This window comes from Sinocyclocheilus anshuiensis, unplaced genomic scaffold (genome assembly GCF_001515605.1).
Source record: "Sinocyclocheilus anshuiensis isolate Anshui unplaced genomic scaffold, SAMN03320099.WGS_v1.1 scaffold3, whole genome shotgun sequence".
In the NCBI taxonomy this organism is placed as follows: Eukaryota; Metazoa; Chordata; class Actinopteri; order Cypriniformes; family Cyprinidae; genus Sinocyclocheilus; species Sinocyclocheilus anshuiensis.
Genome location: NW_015548205.1, coordinates 617,468 through 629,082, shown reverse-complemented (window position 1 = coordinate 629,082; position 11,615 = coordinate 617,468). Strand labels below are relative to the sequence as shown.

General features: G+C 33.8%; 2 protein-coding genes across 2 annotated transcripts in view; both read right to left on the bottom strand.

Annotated features, from left to right (window-relative positions):
• Nucleotides 1-1,281, bottom strand: part of LOC107653480 (ephrin type-A receptor 5-like) — a 29,158-nt gene extending 27,877 nt beyond the window's left edge. Inside the window, exon 1 of the mRNA XM_016440201.1 lies at nt 1,258-1,281. Coding sequence (XP_016295687.1) covers nt 1,258-1,281 — 24 coding nt within the window. The remainder of the gene's footprint in view (nt 1-1,257) is intronic.
• A 167-nt stretch (nt 1,282-1,448) lies between these two features.
• The window catches only part of LOC107653479 (ephrin type-A receptor 5-like), a 19,465-nt gene continuing 9,298 nt past the window's right edge, over nt 1,449-11,615 (bottom strand). The window contains exons 3-5 of the mRNA XM_016440200.1: nt 6,252-6,376; nt 2,970-3,129; nt 1,449-1,555 (exon numbers count right to left, since the gene is read on the bottom strand). Coding sequence (XP_016295686.1) covers nt 1,449-1,555; nt 2,970-3,129; nt 6,252-6,376 — 392 coding nt within the window. The remainder of the gene's footprint in view (nt 1,556-2,969; nt 3,130-6,251; nt 6,377-11,615) is intronic.

Below are 11,615 nucleotides of genomic sequence, written 5' to 3'. Positions count from 1 at the left end.
CATATTTTTCCTATTTTAATTTTTGTTTTGAAAGTATGGTAGTAAAATGTAAAATGTACAAACAATCACATAAAAAATATACACTTTAAAAAAAAAACAAACAAACAAAAGTAGGCCATCGAATTAGGATATTTAGGCTATCCATCTAATAGAAGCTTACCAAAATCTTATTAAGAGTAGAAGTTAAATCTTACTGTAGTTGGCACACTCGTTTTATGCGTATTTGGCGCCACCTATTGTTGTGGGTGTATTATTAACATGTCAAAGTCTAGACCCTGAATATAAGACGACCACGTTTTTTCAGATGTATTTCCAAGAAAAAAACGTCATCTTATATTCGGGTCAATACGGTATCTTTTGTTTTATTATAATAATGTGATTAGGGCTATGACTAAATATTTTTTTTATAATCAATTAATTTGTTAATTATGTCTTCAATTAATCAGATTTTTTTTTTTTTAAAAAGCCAAATTTACTTATTTACAAAAAAAAAATTTTTATTTTTATTTTATAATATATATAAATAAATATATATAAATAAATACACATAAATATACATAAATATACACACATACATGTATATATTAAGGAAAAATGTTAGGTACAATATTTATATTTATATATAATATAAATTATATACAAGTATAAATATATATACACACAATATATATATTTTTTAAATATACACATATTTGTATTTATATATATATATACACATAATAAATATACACAGTACACGCATAGTATGTGAACAAACTTATTTTGAATGCGATTCAGGATTAATCGTTTTGCAGCCCTAATAAAAACTACAACAGTATCTTAATGTTGCTGAAATAACACTGGCTCTGGTGCCACAATAAGATGTGATGTCTGTGTTTACTGACAGCATGAATAGGACAGATCAAAAGTCATTGATACCATTTATTTGTTTTACCACTGCAGCTACAGGTCCTTAATCACTTGCTGCTGTTTAGATGGCAATAAAACATTGCTCCTGTGACTTTCCTACAAAACCATTACACAGAAATAAGGTACACAACAATATGTTACAATAGAACAGATGATAAATTATATTATACAGTCATAATGCCAACAATTGTGCTCTGTGCTCCTTTAGTGAAGTTTACCAGATGAATGGAAATACTCACATGACTTTCTAACATTTGCAGATAAGGATCCAATCGTGAGATGTAATTTATGTTCTGAGATAAATCATGTCTCAAATGCATCAAAGATTACACATATCTGTCTAAGCACCTGACAGGGCTTGATATAAAGCATGTCTCATCACGTTTATATCATGCACTTTTCCTGTAGCAGCTCACTTTTCTGTTTTCCAGATGCGTTTTGTCCATTGAAATGCTTATTCACTACTTTAAAGTAACATGACAGACTGAGATTTTCTGTGCACAGTGCGCAAATGTGATAATCACTGTTATGGTGTCTTCTTACCTGCCACTCATCAGGAAACCTGTGACCAAGGCGACGAGGATGATGGCCACAGTGACCGCGACAGCGATGATGGGCACCTGACCCTGATCACTGGAGGCCGCTACTGCTGGAACACAGACACAAGAGAGAGACAAGAGCACGGTTTGAGAGCAGCTTTGTGCCATTTCATCACAATCACTACCTTGATTCCTGCTAAATTCACTTTAACTGTACTGTGAAATATCAATTATTACACACAGCCAACACTGTGTGGCATATTAACTATGACTTTTGCCTCAATAAACTCCTAATTTGCTGCTTATTAATAGTTAGTAAGGAAGTGGTTAAGTTTAGGTATGGTGCAGGATTAAGGGATCTAATATATGGTCATGCAGAATAAGCCATCAATACGGCCAATATGCTAGTAATATGCAACTGGTTAAGAGTTGCTCAAATATGAATTAAATGAAACATAAAAACCCGTGTTAGAGCAGCAGCATTCTCCCTAATGTTGTCCCAACTAGTCAAACACAGTTGTCTGAACAAAGAATTTTAAATTGAACAATATTGGTGAAATGGGTGTGTGAGTTCCCAGCATGCACTGCGATATGAATAATGCTGTTAATGTTATTGGATTATTGTTTCACTGTTTGCTGACTGTTGTTGATTTTTTTTTTTTTTGTTATTCATTGCATTGAGAGCTCATCCTTTTATATGCTCTTTTTATGTGCATCAACAATAGAAGTTTGTTGCATCCTATATGTCTTTGCTTTGTAGGTGACATTCTGTGCATAAAATAACTGTAATAATCAATAATCAAAGTCACAAGCATAGCATCACATATAGCATTTTCTGCATATTTGAACACTGTATAATAGTGACTATATGATTTTGCGATCCATCTTTTCATACTGGTGACAACTGATGGACTCATACATCTACCTACAAATATTATAAAGGGTAAAAACATCCACTGATGCTCAACAAAGTAAATAAATATGCAGAAAATGGCAGATGGAAAAATGCAAGCAAGATAAAGTTCACATACGTTTTTCACAGCACTATGAATGGAACGTGTTTATTAAAGACATGAAAGATTATAATTGTTTGTTTGTTGTTAGCTTAAGCACATTCTGTTTGTTTATACTTGCGACTTTGATGAAGATCAGATGATTTTTTTATAACCAATCAATGTAGAAAACCAACCAATCCCAATGGGTTCACATACATATTCTTGCCACTGAACATATATCAGAATCAGTTCATTGTGTTATGAACTGAACATTTGCTAAACAAGAAATTCATAATTGCCTTAATGAATTGGTTGAATGAGGCATTTTGCATTTAGTGAACAAAAACATTGAAATTGACCATTTTTTAAAGACAATAGCGGAGAGAACTTAAAAAAAAAATCTGAAAGCATCAAATTCCCTTTTTGCAATACATACATTTTTATTTTACAATGACTTTGAATGTGGCTCATCCATTTCAATCTTATTTTATTTTTGGTTTGTTTGTTTGTTTTATGTTTCACTTACAGTAAGGGCTTGTTTCAAACTCAAAGCGGCGACTGAACCCTCCGTAGCCTGCAGAGGTGCGTGCTCTAATTTGAAAGATGTACGCTGAGGAAGGTTTAAGGCCATCCACCAAAACATCCGTCTCCTTTGACTTTATGATGGTGTAGCTTGTTTCCTGATCCTACAGAACCACCAGAAGAAAAGAGAAGACAAAAACGGTCAGAGAGGGAGAAAACGAGGGATAAAGGCCTCACATGTCATGAGAGAACGGCAAAGTGTGTGTGTGTGTTGTGGCCAGTAGTGAGGATCGGTTTCTTCATTGGCTTTTTTTTAAAGCCCTGTGTTAAGTGCTCCGTCCATTAGCTTTCATATGAGTGGCTGTGGGTCATCATAGCTTTTTTCGTATTCTAAGTGCATCGTATCAGTGTTTCACAGAACAGTCCAAAACACTGAGGTCATGAGGAGCTGAGGCTCGTTTTCAGCCGTATTCTGTCTTTAAATGGCTCAACAAAGCAAGCTGCAAATGCTGCAAGGTGAAGAGCAATCAGAGAGGGCGATCGGAGAGCAGATTAAGTTTCGGGCTTTGTGAGGGTTGTCGCCAGTGGGGTGGTCGACTGAGACGCCCAACGACAACCCTGCTGCTGGTAACGTCACTTCATTAGAGGATGAATCCTGTCATCATTTACTCGAACTCATGGTGGTGCACTGACTGAGCATGACTTTCTGTCTTCTGGAGTTATTTTGAATCATATACTGGTTGCTCTTTTCTATGCATTTACAATGACTGTGGACTAGAGAGTTCAAGCTTGAAAAAGGACACCAAAGGCCAGATTTACTAACATTTTGCACCAGCACTAACCCTCTTCTGGTGTTAAACTACTGTCAGGATTTAGTAAAGACAAGCAAAGATTTTACAGAGGTTGTGTTGCAAAAGACACAGACTTGGCAGATTCGGAAGGATTGTCTGCGAAACACAAATTTCATTAAAGTCCTTTAGGAAAACTGGCTGAAAGCAATGTAATACTATCAGAACGTTATCATAAACATAGTCTATACGACTTCTCGAAATCGTCTGATGGCAAAAACCGCTTTGTATGTAACCAAATTTAAGTTGTTATCCGTTGATTTTAATCTCTAGTGAGCGGTTAAATGCTGGAACTGGATCAATGAATCACTTGAGGATCAGAAGAACGAAACATTCAGACTTGCATTCAAAATATCCAAATTAAATAATGATTTGTTGATAAATTAGATACTTCTGTAAGCAAATCTCAGATTTTGTTCCCAATCACTGTAACTGAAATGGAAAAGAACAGCCAGTACATTATTAGAGCATGGTGGCCAAAATATAGAAGAAAGATGAAGAAGGGGATAGTCTACACTTTTTCTAATCAAATGTAAGCAAATTAGTGACACTGACAATGCCAACTGACAAGATCAGATTTCTGGACCATTTAGTTCTCGAATGAGGCTGTAAAACATGATCACTGGATTTGCATCATGTTGGGTCGAGGGCTTCTGTCAAAATGTAAATAAATAAATAAATAAGCAAACTTTTAAATAAACATTGCATATAAATAAATGTATATAAATAAATAAGCATTTAACGAAGTAGTCAAAATTTATAAATAAATAAATAAAGCATCCTTTATAGAAGTATTCAAAATATATACAAATAAATAAATAAAAGCTTTTAAAGAAGCACTGTATATAAATAAATAAATGCATATAAACAAATAAATATATAAGCCTTTCAGAAGTATTCAAAATGTAAATGAATAAATACATAAAGCTTATAAAGAAGCATTGTATATAAATAAATAAATGTATATAAACAGATAAATATATAAGCTTTTAAAGAAGTATTCAAAATGTAAATAAAGAAATAAATGAATGTTTCAGTTGGACATTCATCTAACATTTTTTTAAATGTTTCGGAACGTTCAAAAGTAACATTCCAATAACGTTTGAAATTGACATTTCTAAAGCTTAAATTGGACACTTTAAATGTTCAAAAATAACATTTTCATAACTTAATGAGAAATGTTCTTGGTATATACTCTTGTCAGCTGGGATTAAGGGCTTTTTAAGATTTCTAAAAAAGAAACTACAAATGCAAATGAAGTGCGTTCTGAGCGTGTTTTACCAGTCTGAAGGAGCGCAGGACAGACAGACCCTCCACGTTGGACAAACCCAGCTCCATGAGACTCAGACTCACGATCAGACTGTCAAAGATGTTCCAGCCCTGCTGAAAGTAATAATACGGATCCAGAGCGATGATCTTCAGGACCATCTCCGCTGTGAAGATGCCTGTGAACACCTGAGAAGAACAGCAGCAGATTTACATTCATGCATCTGACAGACGCTTTTATCCAAAGTGACTTGCATTAAATATCCATTTCAGTGCAATCCCCAGGGAATCAAATACAATCAAACTGCTTGAGCTACAAGAATCTTATTTGTATGTACATTATGTAAAGAAATATATGCATATTGTGTAAAGAATGTATAAATAATTGTATAAATGTAAATAAATTATGCATATAAATATATGCATGTGAATGTACAGTGGTGGCCAAAATCATTAGAACACTATTATTTTCAGCAGCTAAAACAATGGTTATATACTGTATATATATATATATAAATAAAATGGTTTTGGTATGGGGGGGGGGGTCTCGGGGGGCTCCCCAATAGACATTTTACTTAAATTTAAACAAAAACAGTGATTCTTTCATGATTACTTGATGAATAGAAATTTTAAAATAGCAGCATTTATTTATAAACAAAAGTCTTTTGCAACATTATAAATGTTTTACTGTCACTTTTATTCAGCAAAAATGCAACAAATTAATATTTTTACTTTTTTTTGTCAATCTTACAAAAACTTTAGAATGGCAGTGTATCATGGTTTCCTCAAAAATATGAATCAGCACAATAGTTTTTAACATTGATAATAATCAAAAATGTTTCTTGAGCAGCAAATCATCATATTAGAATGATTTCTGAAGGATCATGTGACACTGAAGACTGGAGTAATGATGCTGAAAATACAGCTTTGATCACAGAAATAAACATATATTCACATAGAAAACAGCTGTTTAAAACTGTAACAATATTTGACAATACTACTGTATTTACTGTATTTTCTAATCAAATAAATGCAGTCCTGGTGAGCAGAAGAGACCTCTGACCTGTAGTGTACTCTGTACCTCTCTAAATATTCTAGACTTCTCTTTCTTTGTTTCTTTTGATTTTGGCGTGAAATGTAACCTGTGCACGTTTACAGCATGCGGTATTTACCTTCTCAAAATACTTGATCTCATACTCCAGGATGATGCCGTTGGGTCGGTCGGGTCCCTGCCAGGACACCGAGATGCTATTCTTTGCCGTCTTGCCTTTCTTCACCATGGTTACAGGAGACGGAGCTGAGAACAAAACAGTTACATCTCACCTTACTTTTAACCTCAAATCAAGCAGAAAATGTATTTTCTTGCATGATGCAGTGAAGCCCTGATGCAATGTGCTGTAATTGTCTTTTTAAAGTTTCCAAGTCTATATACTTGAGACTTGTATTTGATAAGTATAACCCCTCAGCAATTCCTAATTAAATGAAGATATCATATTGTGCTAATTACTTGAATGAGTTTCATACTGTTCAGAGGAAAAGCAATTCAGAAATATGAAATATTCTAAACTTCAGTGGTAGAGACAATCAGAGAGAATGTCTTTCATCTTAACTAGCTGATCGCTTTGAGAAAACAATGACGTACTTCAATGTCTGTCCAACCTAATTATTGCAGATGAAAAATGCATGTTGTAATCTGTCCTGATTTACCTCCTTCCCATAAAGTCCCAGACATGACATCATTCAACAAGTATGAAATTATTTAATGGTTTATATAATTTGTCCATAAAACACTGATACTACTTAGAATAACTTTGTTAAATAGTCACGATGTTACATTCTAGTTTTACAATTCAAATGGAGTTTAAACTCTACGTGGCAAGAGTGGTTTTGCAATATTGAGTGTATATTGCTAAATAAAGCATTACACAGATTTCACTGGGTAAGAGTCATTTTTGTACCTTAAAATCACTATAAAGCATAACCTGAAGTGGCTATATATAATACATACTGTATATATGTGTGTGCGTGTGCAATACAATTTCATAATAAAAAAATAAACCTAAATTATAATTAAAAAAGTAAATAAATTACAAGTATTTTTCTATATATTTAAAAAGTACAATATGTTAATACTTTTTAAAAATACACATATTTAAAAAAAAAAATACATTAAAATAATAATAAAATATTATTTTGTGAAACGTTATTGCTAGTTACATTTATTAACATCAAATTATTTTTTTCAGCATTTATTTAATTGTAGGGTGTTTATGGATGCTAAAAAACAAACAAAAACAACTCTTTGAGACTAAACCCATAGTGTGTCTACTAAAAGGAAGTAAGCTTGAAGAAATGACACACAAGCAATGTATTACAAGAATAATATCATAAATATGGTCCAATGCGATACGTGCACTATATACCAAGTTATCTGATGCAAAAAAACAGCTTTGAGGAAAAATGTAAGGACCAAATTTACTGGATCAGTGAGAACCAGATCAGTCCAAATCGTATATGAATCATTCAGACTGCTTTTGTGAACTGGATCAACTTCATTAAAAAAAAACATCCAAACTAAAAGAACAAATTTGATTATTCTATATGCAAATCTCAGATACTTAGTGCTTTTGCATATATTTTGGCTGTTAAAATGAGGTATCATGCAAGTTGTTTAATTAAATTTTTTTTTTGCGTGTCTTATGCAATGATTCATATATACTGTGTGGCTACAGTGCAAATAATATCTGGGATATTATATATTATATACATTATATATATACATTATTATATACATTTGAGACAGACTTTATACTGTTTCTAGTTCCTGTTGCACTGTAGGGATTAGAAAATAAGAAAAGCTCATAAAACTTACATCCTGTATAGAATAAACACATAAAACCTATTGCAAACTAAAACTTTAAATTCAATTGTTGATTTTCCAAATTCTCTCTCTTTCGCTCCTCAGTTTTCCTCCCATTCGTCTGTGTTTGGTGTCATTATATGAGAGCACACATAAAAAATAAAATAAAAAAAATCCTCCTATCTGTCTATATGTGGAGCTTTGAAATCAAACCCGGCTTTATATTCCTCAACAGAAGTGTCGGACTGTGTCCACGAGATAAATTGTGTTTAAGTTCTCTGGACGATCCCTCAGGCGCTGATCCAATAGCTCAATAGAAGCCCATGATAGAAAAGCAAAGAAAAGCCTTTTTCCCCATCCTCTCTTCTTCCAAACAAAGAGTAACTGTATCCTTTTTGCTCAGACAAAACTGTAATCATTCCTATCTTAAAAGCCTGAAACGGTATACTTGGCAACCTGATCTTCAGGCCTGCAGGAGAAGAGAGGTATTGTGGAGGGTAGATGGGCCACTTAAACGGTCTGGCAGCCTGTTAAATGTTTGACTTTCAGTCAGGCGGGAGATGCGGCCCTTTGAGTTATTGATTCTCAATAATCCTTAGGGTCAGCACGGGGAATTTTGATCTATATTGGTGATGGCAAGAAACAAAAACATCCATCAAACAAAATAGTCATGCTGTGAGACAGTGAGTGAGAATATACAGTGGGTACGGAAAGTATTCAGACCCCCTTCAATTTTTCACTCTTTGTTATATTGCAGCCATTTGCTAAAATCATTTAAGTTATTTTTTTTTCCTCATTAATGTACACACAGCACCCCATATTGACAGAAAAACACAGAATCGTTGACATTTTTGCAGATTTATTAAAAAAGAAAAACTGAATTAGGAACCTTAAGTGCAGCAGAAATTTTTTTGTAACCTTGGCCAGATCTGTGCCTTGCCACAATTCTGTCTCTGAGCTCTTCAGGCAGTTCCTTTGACCTCATGATTCTCATTTGCTCTGACATGCACTGTGAGCTGTAAGGTCTTATATAGACAGGTGTGTGGCTTTCCTAATCAAGTCCAATCAGTATAATCAAACACAGCTGGACTCAAATGAAGGTGTAGAACCATCTCAAGGATGATCAGAAGAAATGGACAGCACCTGAGTTAAATATATGAGTGTCACAGCAAAGGGTCTGAATACTTAGGACCATGTGATATTTCAGTTTTTCTTTTTTAATAAATCTGCAAAAATGTCAACAATTCTGTGTTTTTCTGTCAATATGGGGTGCTGTGTGTACATTAATGAGAAAAAAAAATAACTTAAATGATTTTAGCAAATGGCTGCAATATAACAAAGAGTGAAAAATTTAAGGGGGTCTGAATACTTTCCGTACCCACTGTATATCCAAATACACGTAAACAGGTAGGCACATGCAAAATCATTGGCCACAGAATGTCCCATATACAGATTTACACAGAATCTGAATGCCTGTAATTCACACATCGCATGTTATATGTGTGTCTGTTTATTTTGAAGAATCACTGAGTTTTGATGATAATGTGGTCCTTAGGTGTGGCATGAATTTCTCTTTCAATGTAAGCCTATGGGATCTTTCTGCTGAAATTTAAAAGGGTAACACACCCAAAACTTAAAATTCTGTCAGCATTTGCTTATCCTCATGTCATGCAAACCCATATTCAGAATGAAGATATTTTTAATATTCATTTGTATCCATCCATTAAACGTCCACAACCAACATTTTTAAGCTTCAAAAAGAATCATAAAACATCATAAAAGCAACCCATATGAATTAAGCAATTTAATACAAAGAGACATATATGATGAAAAAATATCTATCTATCTATCTATCTATCTATCTATCTATCTATCTATCTATCTATCTATCTATCTATCTATCTATCTATCTATCTATCTATCTATCTATCTATCTATCTATCTATCTATCTATCTATCTATCTATCTATCTATCTATCTATCTATCTATCTATCTATCTAATCTAAGTTTGGAAAAAAGTGAGTAAATGATGACAGGATATTCATTTTTGCATGAAAATGAATATCATAATTTGTTTGTAAACAAACAAAATAAAAACAGTGGTTGCCAGAATTTTATAACAAATAAATAAATGTAGTTTGTAGATAGATTAAAGTAGTCAAACTACAGTCAATAAATAAATAAATAAATAAAATTGATTAATTAAAAATTACATTTTCAAAATGTATTAGTACATGTTGGAATTAATATTAACTATGAATAATTAATGCTTTAGAATAGTTTTACACTGTTAGTTCATGTTAACTAATGTAGTTAATTAATGTTAACTAAGGACGTTTATTGTAAAGTGTTAAATCTTTCTTAAAATATACTGAAATCCACCTTAACCCTCTGGGGTCTGAGGTGATTTTGGGGTCCTTGAGATGTTTTGACATGCCCCGACATGTGAGCTTATTGCAGCTACTTATAACATACTATTGGCCAACATGTCATTTTGGTGCTAAAGAGAAAGACATATGATGAATAAAAGTTAATTGCAAGTAGCTTTTCCACAAGTAGTCACACACACAAACACAAGACACCATCATGGTTACACAACTTTTTCACTTCCAAAAATATTTAATTTAACTGTATTTAACAGTGAAATTACATGAAATGTCCTATTAGATCTATTACAGTTTTTCAACATATAGAATATTTTGGCCTGATTTGATCATACTTTCAGTTACATGTAAGAGTAAACCCCATTTCACCATATATGAAAATCCATCTAATTCCACAGATATTCCCCTAAAATCAACACAGGAAATGTAAAAATGTGTGCCGATTTAGTGCAGACCTATATGACAGCACAAAAGCAGCGAAACCTTCCTCTGTGTGAAATTTCACAGTCCTATTTTTAGCTTAGTGAGAGATTTCATCTACCATGCTTCACAGAGTACATTGTGGACCATCTAAGAAGTGCGATAAATCTACATACTGTTTATTTTACAGCTTGAGTTTCCGGAAAAAAAAAAAAACAGTTTACAGTTGTAAAACAGTGAGTTATAAAACACAGTTAGCTATAAAATGCAAAGGTAATAAAGTCCTCGACAGACTTGTCACCAGTGACAGCTCACAGTGCAAAGGTCCCGCTCTCAGTTCATTAGCAGATGGAACGGCAGCATTCTCTGGGAAGCGTGTCAGAGGAAGTGTGATGATCGCACTCTGATTAATGCCTCCAAATGGGAAGTGTTGCCTTCATCTAGTGTGAGAATCTTCAAACTCGCAAAGGCTTGATATCTGCGCCAGCCGAAGAAACAGCATGAAATGTCACTACTTCCACACCGAAATCATGTAGCTAACTATTTTTGTCTTTTTTTTTTTTTTTACACAACCCGAGCCATTTTAGCTTAGTTAATCGCAGCTGTCAACAAGAATCCAGCTTAGCGTGAGCAGCATCAAAAAGCTGCATCACTTCCTGGCTGTACAACACTGACTCCAGGCAGCCCTGGTTTTTGTGTAGGCGGAATCTTCTAAGCAAATATTTACATGTAATTTAATTGAAGTTAGCATGCCGGGCCGTGGTAAGAAAGGTCATCTCCTCCGCTCCGGCCCCGAATGACTGCCAACGCCAGGATCTCGGCCGTGTGTTTGTAAACAAATGTTGTTTGGGGAGCCCTGCCGAGAAGCAAG